General features: G+C 42.5%; 1 protein-coding gene across 3 annotated transcripts in view; it reads right to left on the bottom strand.

Annotated features, from left to right (window-relative positions):
* Positions 1–898, bottom strand: part of TUBGCP3 (tubulin gamma complex component 3) — a 98775-nt gene extending 97877 nt beyond the window's left edge. The window contains exon 1 of one of the 3 annotated variants that reach the window (XM_055244072.2): positions 592–898. In XM_055244072.2, coding sequence (XP_055100047.1) covers positions 592–667 — 76 coding nt within the window. In that variant the 5' untranslated portion in view covers positions 668–898. The remainder of the gene's footprint in view (positions 1–591) is intronic. The other 2 variants (XM_055244075.2, XM_055244073.2) reach the window with 2 other exon arrangements.
* Positions 899–13199: the final 12301 nt, after the last annotated feature.

Below are 13199 nucleotides of genomic sequence, written 5' to 3'. Positions count from 1 at the left end.
AAACAGTAGGAAAATATGGCCGTTATAGTCGTTAACACCCCCTTCCCATAATACTCAAGCCTGTTAAACTTTCCTAAAGAAAAGGGACTATGAGGTGACACTCCAGCATCCCGCATCCTCCTCCGCGGCGCAGCGGCTCTCTCCACCCCACACAGGATGAACCCAAAGGCGCGCAGAGGCGCCCTCCCCCGGCGCATGACACCAGAGAAGGGGGATAAATTGGCGAGCTGGCATTCCTCCCGTCCTCACTGACGGACCCGCACGCGGAGTGAGCGGTGACTCAGCCCGCTCCGGCTCGGGCTCGGGCCCGGGCCCGGGCCCGGCGTTCTCGCCCCGGCCTCGGCCTCGGCCTCTCCACTCCCTCCGCCCCCGTCCCGGCCCCCAGCCCTCCGCTCTCCTCCCTGGCTCCCTGACCCACGAACCCCAGCCCTCCGCTCCCTCGTTCGGGCCCCACGTCCTCGGCCCGTCCCCCAGCCCTCTGCCCCGGCCCTGCATCCTCGTCCCTCCAGCCCCGGAACGTATTAGGGCTGCACGCGCAGGGAGCAGCCCCCCGGACGGGTCTGCGGGCCCCGCGTCGCCCGGCCACTCTACCTTCGCTCCTGCCCAGAATCCTGCAGCACAGGTTCTGAAGCAGAACGTTCGGCGACTTCTGGTCCGGGGTCGCCATCCTCGCCCGGAACCGTGCACGGGGGTCCGGGCAGAGCCGCCGCCGCCGCACGCGCAGGGACCGTGCCCGCCGCCCGCGCCCTCCTTGCGCCCCGCAAGCTCTCGGCTCCTGACAGGCTAAGGCGCGGGCGCCGCCGGCCACCAGGGCGCCATTTTAACGGAACCCGCCGAAAGCGCGGACGCTTCCCACAATGCCCCGCTTCTTCCCTGCGCCGCGGCCGCGCGTGCGGCTGCCTAAGCGTTCCCGGCCCTGCCCGATGCATTCCCCCGGCTGCTGCCCGGCCGGCCGAGAAAGTTCCGGGCGACAGGTGGCCCGAGGCCCTCGAGCTGCGCGGACGGAGCGGCCCCGGAGTCGCGAGCGTGACGGGCTTGCTTGGAGGGCACTTGGTGGCCGGTAGCACCATAAAAGCCATAATTGGGTGTGGGGGTGTGTGTGTTAACGGCATTGGTTTGATTCACACTTCTGATGAAAGAAGCCTGTTTAAAAAAGAAAAAAAAGAAGCTTATTTAAAGGGTGCTGGGGGTTATGATTGTTAACGTGTAGTGGGCAGTTCACCTGCTACGCTATCCAACAGGCGCCCTGCTGAGGCCCGACCTCGCACTGCCGCGCAGGCCGCTCCCCTAGGCCTGGGTAACTGGGACGTCCTGGGAAAAAAAATCACGTACGGAGTGAGAGAACAGGAGACCTGCCGAGAAAAAGATCGATAAGCAGACAATTACACCAAGCTAACTTCAGTGCAATCGTTAAAGCTTACACATGGTTGCACGCTTGGGAGCCGTGAGCTACCATGTTAAAAGGCCAACTTCCTGAAGGAAAAATGATGGAAAGAGATCCCGAGATCCTATGAAATGGAAGAGGGAGGACAACCTAGCTATCCCAACATCCCAGCTGAGGCCAGCCACACAGGTGACTGTCTGCAAAGCCCGTCGGGCCTGGGTCCAGCTCGGGTTGCAGAATTGTTAGCAAGTAAAACGTTTGTTGGCGTTCTGACTCAAAAACATGGAGACAAAGCAGACTTGTAGGGTATTACAGTCAACTAGACCCTGCAGCTAAAGGACTGTCTCCTTGCACGATGCAACAACATCACAGCTCTGCAAGAGCAACCAAAACACCAAGGATGCATTCACCCCTCACTGCCTTCGACCCGCATTCTGTGGAAGCACTTCTAAACTTACACCACACTCGACGCTATCAGTTAGTAACTGGCTTCTTATGAAGTTATTCTCTCAGCCCCGTACTACAATGTCCAGATGTCATCTAAATCCTGCCAACCTCTCCCCCACCTTCAGCTGAAACGCTGCATGACTGCATCATCTTACCTGACCAGCTCTCTACTAGGACAGACATGCAAGAAACCCCCCTCACTAACGCTGATGTTATTTGGTTTACACATGGCTCTTACTTAAAGGATGCAGCTGGAAGGTATTACACTGGTTATGCCATAGCGTCTTTGCCCAAGGAAATAGCAAGTGCTTGTCTTCCAGAACCAATCACGTCAACAAGCAAAGTTAATAGCATTAAGTAGAGCCTGTCAGTTGGCAAAAGGAATAACTGCTAATCTTCATACCAATAGCAGGTATGCTTACAGAGTAGCTCATACCTTTGGAATGCTATGGAGACAAAGAGGATTTTTAACCCTTTCTAGTCAGCCCACAAAAAAATGGGTGCCTTGTTTCAGAATTATGGCAAGCCATACTATTGCCAAAATCATTAGCCATTATCAAGATTCCAGGCCATTCAAAGACACTCAAAAAAGCAAGATAAGCCAGTTAGCAGGTAGTATAGCAAACAGGGTGGCCATAAACACATCTGAACGAAAAGATCAAACCATTTTGGCCTTTAAGGAAGTTAGATTTTTATGTAAAATTAGCTCAATCCAAATCTCCAAAAACAGGATGAGAAAATTGGGAAACAAAAGTGGCACATAGTCTTCTGAGACTGACGTACGGTGGTGACCAAATGGTCTACTCATACTTCCGACTAAGTTACAACCATCTTTCTCTTTTTTTTTTCTTTTTTTTTCTCAGACGGAGTCTCGCTCTCTTGCCCAGGCTGGAGTACAATGGCATGATCTCGGCTCACTGCGAACTCCGCCTCCCGGGTTCACGCAATTCTCCTGCCTCAGCCTCCTGAGTAGCTGGGACTACGGGTGTCTGCCACCACGCCCAGCTAATTTTTTGTATTTTTAGTAGAGATGGGGTTTCACCATGTTAGCCAGAATGGTCTCGATCTCCTGACCTCCTGATCCGACCACCTCAGCCTCACAAAGTGCTGGGATTACAGGCGTGAGCCACCGCGCCCGACCCAGCCATCTTTCTTAACGTGCATACACGATGTAACTCATTGGAGCCCTGATAAGATTATTGATTTCTTGAGAAGAACAATGTCATCAGAAACCTTCTCCAACTGTTGCTCATAGGTATACAGTCACTGCTGTCTTCCCAGAATATAATACAAGGAAACCTTGACCCAGTTCTCCAGGTCATTTTCCTTTACCAGAAGGCCCTTTCGAGGTATGGCAGCTAGATTTTTTCACCTACCACCATCACGAAGATACAGGCACATCCTAGTGATGGTTTGTGTATTTTCTTTTCTTTTCTTTTCTTTTCTTTTCTTTTCTTTTCTTTTCTTTTCTTTTTTTTGAGACTTGCTCTGTCGCCCAGGCTGGAGTGCAATGGCGCGATCTCGGCTCACTGCAAGCTCCGCCTCCCGGGTTCACGCCATTCTCCTGCCTCAGCCTCTCCGAGTAGCTGGGACTACAGGCGCCCGCCAACATAGGTAGAAGCATTTCCATGCAGAAGAGCAGCAGCCTTGGCGGTAAGTAAAATTATCTTAGAGAAAATTATTCCGACTTGGGGAGTTCCTCAAGAACTTTATAGCAACAGAGGCACTCATTTCACTGCACAAATAATCCAGTCAGCATGCAAAATCTGGCCCATTCTCCAGCGTTTCCATTGTGCCTATCACCCCCAGTCACCTGGGTTAGTAGAAAGCACAAGCAGAATAATCAAAACTCAATTGGCAAAATTAACTGAAGATTTAAAACTTCCTTGACTGGAAGCTCTTTCTTGTTTTTGCTTCACCTAAGATCAGCCCTTATGGGTAAACACCAAGTGTCTCCATCTGAAATTATAACGGACAGACCTATGAAATTGTCTCCAGGAAACTGTAAATCGATGATATTAAAAAGCGACAGGTTGTATTATTGCAGCAGCCTCATAAGGCACCTAAGTAAAAACTGTTATTTAGTAAAAGACTCTTTCCACAGTGAGCTCCAAGAAGCAGAAACTCCAGGAACACATACTTCAGCCAGGAGACTTTGTAGGAAACAGCGTCCTTTAAAGGACTTTCTCCACCAAGGAGGAAGGAACCTCCTTATCAGGGACTCCTAACCAACCCTTGTGCCACTAAGCTTAAAGGACTTGATTCCTGGATACCTGCCACCCGTGTAAGGAAAGCTGCTTTGCCAACTTGGACTTCATCTCAAATTGGTGATCTAAAACTAAAACTCTCCAGAACCGACAAATATGAGAAGAAAACGACATCTGAGGCAGTCAGCCTTCTCAAGACACCTGACCAGGCCTGTATCCAGACAAACCCTTAATATGAATCATCATCAATAGATGAGGAAGGTCTTCCTTTACAAGTTCCCACCACACTTCCTTCTTTTTGTCCCTAGTTCTTCTGTTTTGTTGCTACTATCACCAGCCATTGCCCATGAAACAAACATCTTCTTGCAGTAGGCTTGGGCATGTGCTAGTAAATTACAGGACAACACTCATTAGGTGTGTGGCCTCGCACCCCTTTCTGGTGGTTCTGGCCTACCATGGTGGCAGCTCCTTTTCAAGGACAAGAGTAGACAGAATATCAGAAATGTGTCTCTGTTTCTCAGGAACAGTCATTGGTGCTTAGCACTAGTGTGATGAAGGCTAGTGTGCATCACTGGCCTATTAATAATACTTTACAAAGCAAAGCCATAGGAAAAGCTTTTCAGTAAAAGGAACCAGTTCACATACCTTAATGCTGGTACTACGCCAACTGAGAGGTTAGACCACTCAGTATTGGGGTGGCGTAACACAAACTTGGGATGGTTTCACCTGGCTTACCCTCTCTTTTGGTCAACTTAGTCCACGTGCCCCTTTACATTGGGAACAAATGAATCATATCAAAGATCCCTGGCCCAGGAGCACTGGAGATATGGGATGGAAACCCAGAGAACAGTGCATCTACACCATTGTGTTACAGAGTCCTGGCTGGCATGCCACTGAGTGGGCATAATGACTGGGTGTTTACTGGTTGGCTCCAGAGGGAATATCTGGACTCTGTGACAATGACCTATGGCCATGGTTACCCCCAAGGTGGCCAGGACACCGTTCTCTGCATTATGCCTGGACGCAGGATGGAATAGTTCAACCGACATAGATAGTAGATAAAACTAGGTAGTCTGAATAATTCAAAGTACGGACTTTGATTCATAATGCTCCAATACTGGTTCTTAAATGTAACAAACAACACACTTTTAATCTGAGAGAGAGAGAGAGAGACTCTGTCTAAATTCCAAAACTTTGGGAGGCCAAGGGAAGATCACCTGAGGTCAGGAGTTTGAGACCAGCCTATCCAACATGGTGAAGCCCCATCTCTACTAAAAACGCAAAAATTAGCCAGGCGTGCTGCCACACGCCTGCAATCCCAGCTACTCGGGAATCTGAGACAGAAGAATCACTTGAAGGTAGGAGGCGGAGGTTGCAGTGAGCTGAGACCATGCCACTGCACTCCAGCCTGAGTGACAGAGCAAGACTCCATCTCAAAAAAAAGAAAAATAAAAAAGATCCAAATGGCAATCAGTGACCTAGAAAACAGTAAGACAAATACGGAAAACAGAAGAAACTAAAAGAAGTTGATTCTAGGAAAATAAACTGATCAGATTTGCTAGACTGAACAAGCCAAAAGGAAAAGAAAAAAACAGAAATATGCCAAATCAGGAATAAAAGAAATAACATACTAGGGTCCATGGTGAAACTAAAAATATCACAAAGAAATTAAAAAATGTTTAAAAAATAGATAATTTAGATAAAATGGACAAATTCCTAAAGAGACATAAATTATGAGCACTGACCAACAATGAATAGAAAATCTGAACAGATGTATGGGTAACCAAGTTGAATTAGTAATTAACTACATGCCCACAAAGAAAAGATCTGAGCCAAATGGCTTCACTGGTGAATTTTCTCAAATCTTAAGAAACAAATGAAACCAATCTGACAGGAAATGGAGACAAAATAATACTCCCCAAATATTTTACAAGGCTAGTATTAACCTGATACCAAAGCCAGGCAAACACATCATAAGAAAACTATAAAATGAGAAAGGTACACCTTTTTAACAAAGTGATTGCAGATTAAATCCAGCGACATGACCAAGTGACCCGGGTTTATCTGAGGAATGCAAGGTTGGGCTAACATCTGAAAGCCAATTAATGTCATAACTCCTCAATAGAATAAAAGAAAAAAACCATATGACCTTCTAATAGCTACAGAAGAAGCATTTGACAAAACCAACCCTTTCATAATAAAAACTCCCAACCTATGACTAGAAAGAAACTTTCACAACCTGATAAAGGTCATCTATAAAATAAACCTGCAGCTACCTAAGTTTCAGAGAATCATCTTTTTGTCTTATTTGTTTCCTCTGTTATGTCTCTGCTTTTATTTCATTAATCTCTTCATTATCTCCTTCATTCTGTTTGCTTTGGGTTTATTTGCTCTTCTATTTCTAGATTCTTGAGGTGAGCACTTAGGTTATTTTTTGAGACTTCCTCTTTTCTAATGTAAACATTTAGTGCTATAAATTTCTGTCTAAGCACTGCTTTGCTGAGCTTTTGAATTTTGATATATTGTATTTTCATGTTTATTCTGTTCAGTGCACTTTTACTTATTTCTCTTGATCCTTATTCTTGGACCCGTGGATACTGAAAAGTGTGTTATTTCTTTTTCATGTGTTTGGAGATTTTCCTGTTATTTTGTTGTTGATTTCTAGTGGTAAGAGAAGACAGACTAAGATTTTAATTCTTTTAAATATGTTGAGGTTTGTTTGATAGTCAGAAGTAGTATATCTTTTTATATGCTTTGTAGGCACCTGAAAAGAATATATATTCTGCTGTTGTTGATCGCCATGTTCTCCAAATACCCATTAGATCCAGTTGATTGTTCATAAGTTGTTCTCTGTCCTTGTGAATTTTCTGTTTAGTCGCTCTATCAATTGTTGGCAAAGGAGAGTAGGGTCTCTAACAATAATTGTGGATTGCTATTTCTCTTTTCAGCTCTATCAATTAATATATTTTGCAGCTCTGTTGTTTAGTGTATATATGTTTAAAATTGCTATGCCATCTTAGCAAATTGACCTTTATGTCATTATATAATTGTCTTGGCTCTGAAGTCTACTTTATCTGATATTAATAGGACTGCCTCTTTTGATTGTTTGCATGGTATATATATTTTTCTATTTTTTTCCCCTTTCATTCTACTATGTGATCATGATTGAAGGATAGACAGCATATAGTTGGGCCATGTTTTTTTAATGCTGCCTTCTAATCTCTATCTTCTAGTTGATATATTTAGACCATTTACATTTGATATAATTTGATATGTAATGCTTGAATCTGCTATTATATTTTTTGTTTTCTATTCAGTTTTCCATTTCTCTCTTTTTCATGCTTTCTGTGAATTATTTGAACAATTTTTTTTTAGAATTCCAGTTTGACTTGTCCATAATGTTTCCCAGTGCATCTTTTTTGAGGAGTTTCTTTAGGTGCTACTTTACATGTACATAACTTATTTCTGTCTACTGCTGTTGACATTTTATGGTGTGAGTGAACCCAATCTCCTTTTATGTCCCTTTACATTCCCCTGTTTATGATATATTTCCTCCACAAACATTGAGAACCACGCTAAATGGTGGTACTGTCTGTGCCTCATATATAATTTAAAAAACTCAAGAGTAGAAGAGAGCCTATTGTAGTTATTCATATTTTCATTCTTTTTATTGTACTTTCTTCCTGATGTTTCAGGATTCCGTCTTTTATCATTTCCTATTTCGAGAACTACCCATTCTTTTGGGATAGGTATGATGGCAGCAAATTCTTTTTGTTTTCCTCCATGTGAAATATCTTGACTCTCCTTTCATTCCTGAAGACTATTTTCACAAGATATAGAATTCTGAGTTAACACTTGATAAATGTTGTGCCACTTCCTTCTGGCCATTGTGGTTTCTAGTGAGAACTTTTCTTTCATTCAAATAGTTTTCCCCTGATGCTAGGATGTTATTTCTCGCTGGCTGTTTTCAAGATTTTTTTTTTCTTTGTCTTCAGTTTTTAGGAGTTTGACTATGAAGTGTCTTGACATGGTTTCCTTGAGTTTGTTCAGCTTCTTGAATCTATAGGTTTATGTCTTTTGCCAAATTTGGGGATTTTTCAGACATTATTCCTTGACAACTTTTTAGTCCTGTGCACATTCTGCTCTCCTTCTAGAACCCTGGTGATGTGGATGTTAATTATTTTGTTATAGTCCCATGAGTCTCTGAGGCTTTCTTCATTTTTAAAAAATATATTTTCTCTTTGTTGTTCAGATTGAATGACTTCTATTATTCTAACATTTCCAGACTTCCGTTTTCGGTAATGAAAGACTAGAATTCAGACCAATCCTCCCATTGCAAACACATGGAAATAGTGGATACAATATAAAAACCATATGTTCAAAGGTCCTGGAACATAAACAAGGCAGTGAAAAAACCTGGGAACCAAGATTTGGAAGAATAAGAAAACATAGAAGGATGACCTTGGCATTTGAAATGCTTTTCCCCCATGGATTTCCTCCAATTTCCAGAAGAAATGGCTGGGACACCGACAAGCTGAAACTTACTTTAAACTTACAAAAACAAAAATTGGAGTTTATGGCATGATAAGGAAGAGAGTGGTGGCTGGTCTCTCAGCCTGACTAATGGGCTTTTAAGGCTGCTTAGGGATCTGGGTTGGGAACTGATGGTAAAATTGTGGAATGCAGACTAAGCTGTAAATAGATTGTCCTCTTTAGGGATTTGTGCTCAGCTTTAAATTATCTTATGATTGGATTAAGATGGTGTGCAGGATTGCTAGTGCCCCTAGTACTTGCAAGAATCAAACATAAATCCCCATTGGAGAAATAAAACTTCATTCTAGCCTCAAAGTACCTCTATAAGCTTTCACATAGTGTCTCAGTCACACAATACAATTTAACCAGTCAGGTGAGGAGACAACGAGTGTTTTGGAAAACCAAGAGAAACAACAGAAAAAAATAGAAAGAGATTTACAGGTGTTACAGATAATGCACTATGAATAAGATGCTCAAGGGAAATCAAAGAAAAGATTGGGAATGTTTGGCAAAGAATTTAGAGAACAAAAAAAAAAAAGCCAGTAGAAACTCTAGACCTAAAAAACGTTAACTGAAATTAAAAATCAATGTGTGACCTTAACAGCAGTTTAGATACAACTAAAAAAAAAAAAAAAAATAGTGGTGACATGAAGAAAACAGACACATGAAAACATGCTGAGAAAAGGATTTAAAATATGAGAAAGAATATGAAATACATAGGGGACAGAGTGAAAAAGCATAACATTCACATAATTGGAATCCAGAAGAAGGGGAGAGAGAAAATGTGTTAGAGACAACAACTGAAGAGAACATGGCCAGTGACACTCCCAATATGGCAAAAAACATCAAGGCAATGATGGAAGTGCCACGAACCACAGCCACACTAGCCTAAGGAAAGCCATGCCCAGGCAAATGTAAGCAAAATCCTTGGAGAGCAAAAACAGAGACAGTCATAATAGCCAGAGGAAAAAAGAGGTTATCGTCAAAGGAGCACCAATTAACCTGATAGTTGATATTTCAGCAGAAAGAAAACATGGAGGCCAGATGAAAATGGAATTATATTTCCAAGTGTGGAAAGAAAACAACTGCCAATCTAGAATTCTATACTCAGCCAAAATGCACTTTACAAAGAAAGAGAAACAAGGCTTTTTTAGAAGAACGGAAATGAAAAAGATTTACCACCAGCAGATTTATAGTAAATGAAACACTAAAGAACATTTCCTGGCCGGGCGCTGTGGCTCACGCCTGTAATCCCAGCACTTTGGGAGGCCGAGACGGGCGGATCACGAGGTCAGGAGATCGAGACCATCCTGGCTAACACGGTGAAACCCCGTCTCCACTAAAAATACAAAAAAATTAGCCGGGCGCGGCGGCAGGCACCTGTAGTCCCAGCTACTCGGGAGGCTTAGGCAGGAGAATGGCGTGAACCCGGGAGGCGGAGCTTGCAGTGAGCCGAGATCGCGCCACTGCACTCCAGCCTGGGGGAAAGAGCGAGACTCCGCCTCAAAAAAAAAAAAAAAAAAAAAAAAAAAAAAGAACATTTCCTTCAGGCAGAAGAAAAATGATACTAGATGAAGGCTAGCACTGTAGGCAGGAACACACAACAGTGGATGCCATAAATACAGGATAAATATGAATGGATATTGATTAGAAAAAAACAATGTTTTAGGTTTAACATACGCAAACTTAAATACATAACAAAAATATCTCACCAATAAAGAAGATGGTAAATATTATTAAAGTGCTCTGTTATCTTTGAAATGTCCTAAAAGAAGTAAAAGTACCATTTATATTAGACTTTGATATGTCAAGGATATTTGTTGTAGTTTCTAGGGAAACTGTTAAGTGAGGAGTAAAAATACTGATAATTACCAAACTAATAAAGAGTAAATTATTGCCGGGTACAGTGACTTATGCCTGTAATCCCAGCACTTTGGGAGGCTGAGGTGGGCGGATCATGAGGTCAGGAGTTGGAGACCATCCTGGCTAACATGGTGAAACCCTGTCTCTACTAAAAATACAGAAAATTAGCCGGGCGTCATGGCGCACGCCTGTAGTCCCAGCTACTCGGGAGGCTGAGGCAAGAGAATCTCTTGAACCTGGGAGGCGGAGGTTGCAGTGAGCCAAGATTGCACCACTGCACTCTAGCCTGGGTGACAGCGAGACTCCGTCTCAAAAAAAAAAGTAAATTATTAGACAATAAAAGGTTTCCATCAATCCAAAAAAAAAAAGAAAGAAAGAAAAATGAACATACTGCAAGAGGGATAAAAGAATATAAAGATGGCAGAGTTAAACCAAAATATCTCACAAGTTACATCAAATATAAAAGCACTAAATCCACAGAGGTAAAGTACAGTTCTCATCGCGTGTTATCAAGGGTGCATACTGTCAACATGACTTGACACTGTTGGTGGTAATAACTTTGATCACCTGACTTGGGGTGCTGTTTGTCAGGTAAAGTTATTCTGTGAGGTTATTCTTTTTCTTTTTCTTTCCATACTGTAGTCTTTAGAAACACATCACTACACAGCCCACACCTAATAAATGGGTCCTTACGCTCCACTTCCTTACGGATAGAATCTCCACATAAATTATTTACCATTGTTCTGACTGAGAGAGTTGTCTATTCTCCCTCATTTATTTATTCATTTATTCAATAGTTTATTTATATCAGTATTTATGGGCATTTAATTTATATTTTGAGTTATAATCTAAAAGTACTTTGCTTATTTTATTGCTCAAGTTGTTTCTGACTTGAATAGTTGAAGTTCTTTCACTTGTTTCCTGTGTCACCTTCACATTCTTTCGTCATTGCGAGTTAAAAAAAAATTAATACAGCTTATGGTTTTTCGTTTTTTGTTTTATAGATGGAGTCTCACTCTGTCGCCCAGGCTGGAGTGCAGTGGTGTGATCTCGGCTCACTGCAACCTCCGCCTCCCGGGTTCAAGAGATTCTCCTACCTCAGCCTCCCGAGTTCCTGGGACTACAGGCACATGCCACCAGGCCTGCCAAATTATTTTTATTTTTTATTTTTTTTTTAGTAGAGACGGGGTTTCTCTGTGTTGGCCAGGCTGGTCTCGAACTCCTGACCTCGTGATCCGCCTGCCTTGGCCTCCCAAAGTGCTGGGATTACAGGCATGAGCCACTGCGACCAGCCTATACCTTATGGTTTATACCATTTTAGATTTTATACCATTTTTATACTATTTTAGATGTACAGAAAAATTGAGAAGATAGTACAGACTGTCACACGCCTCTCCCCATCTCCCCACCCCCTGCAGGTTTCTCCTATAATTAGCATCTTGCATTAGTGCACAGCGAATGGACCAATATTAAAACATGATTATCAACTGAGGTCCACAGTTCGCATTAGTCCATGCTAAGACTATGAATCCCATACTTGTGCACCCACTGTGTCATCTCTTCTCCGTGAAATGGATCCTTTTAGCTGAGGCGACGCTGGTGGGATGCTGCGGTAGAGAATTCCCAAAGACAGCTGCAAATCATCCCATCCATCTCTGTGTGAGTCCGTTTCTTCTCTCCATGATGTGGGTTAGTTTTAAAATTCTTTTATATTCTATCTCTCATGTCACACTGGATATTATAGGGGGAAATGCATTCAACCTGCCTAAACTGGAAGCTGTATGATTAATGAGGTTATCAGTACTCAACTCAATTAATATCAGGAGCTTCTGATTGATTGACTAAAACTAGTGAACAATCTTTAAAATTACAATTAATTTATAAATTTATACTCACTTTTCTTTTATGAGATCAGAATGATTTGTTGTTCTGACATCATATCAACAGATTGAAACTTCAACCAGGCTTTGAAAAACTCCTATCTTTCAGGAAAATGTCATTAAACTGTTGAAAGTTGATGGATAAATTACTTTAGAAGTCAAGAAGTCTTTTAAGCCACTCTCTTTTCTGTTTTCTTGCTTTATGAGCAGGTAGTGTTTCTTCTTATACTTTAAAAAAGTTGGAATTAATTTTCAAAGGTTGACATTTGATAAGGCTTTACTATAAATATCGCTAGGATCGAAGGATGCTTTTGGCCTCTCTCTCCAGGTTGGCAAGCAGAAGCCACTACTCGCCTCTTCTCCAGAATCATTTTCGCCTGTATTCTCCTGTCTTATAACTCAGGTCTATAGTTACAGTTTTTGAGGCATAGTAAGTTTTTGAGTATGGTGTTCAAGGGGAACACTGTTTCTTCGATTCTAAATGTATTTTAATTTAATTTTAAAACACAATTTAGCTCACACCTATAATCCCAGCACTTTGAGAGGCCAAGGCAGGTAGATCACTTGAGGCCAGGGGTTCAAGACCAGCCTGGCCAACATGGCGAAACCCCGTCTCTACTCAAAACACAAAAATTAGCCAGACACAGTGGCGTTTGTCTGTAATCCTAGCTACTAAGGAGCTGAGACAGGAGAATTGCGTCAACCCAGGAGGCAGAGGTTGCAGTGAGCCGAGATCACGCCACTGCACTCTAGCCTGGGCCACAAAGCAAGATTCTGTCTCAAAAAAAAAAAAAAAAAAAAAATTTAAAAGAATACAAATGGCTTTTCATAATGGTGATGAAATGTCCTTGTTTGGACACAAAATTCTATGACTAATATTTTAAT

The sequence above is a fragment of the Symphalangus syndactylus genome, chromosome 15 (genome assembly GCF_028878055.3).
Source record: "Symphalangus syndactylus isolate Jambi chromosome 15, NHGRI_mSymSyn1-v2.1_pri, whole genome shotgun sequence".
Taxonomy (NCBI): Eukaryota; Metazoa; Chordata; class Mammalia; order Primates; family Hylobatidae; genus Symphalangus; species Symphalangus syndactylus.
This window is presented reverse-complemented; position numbering and strand designations above follow the sequence as displayed.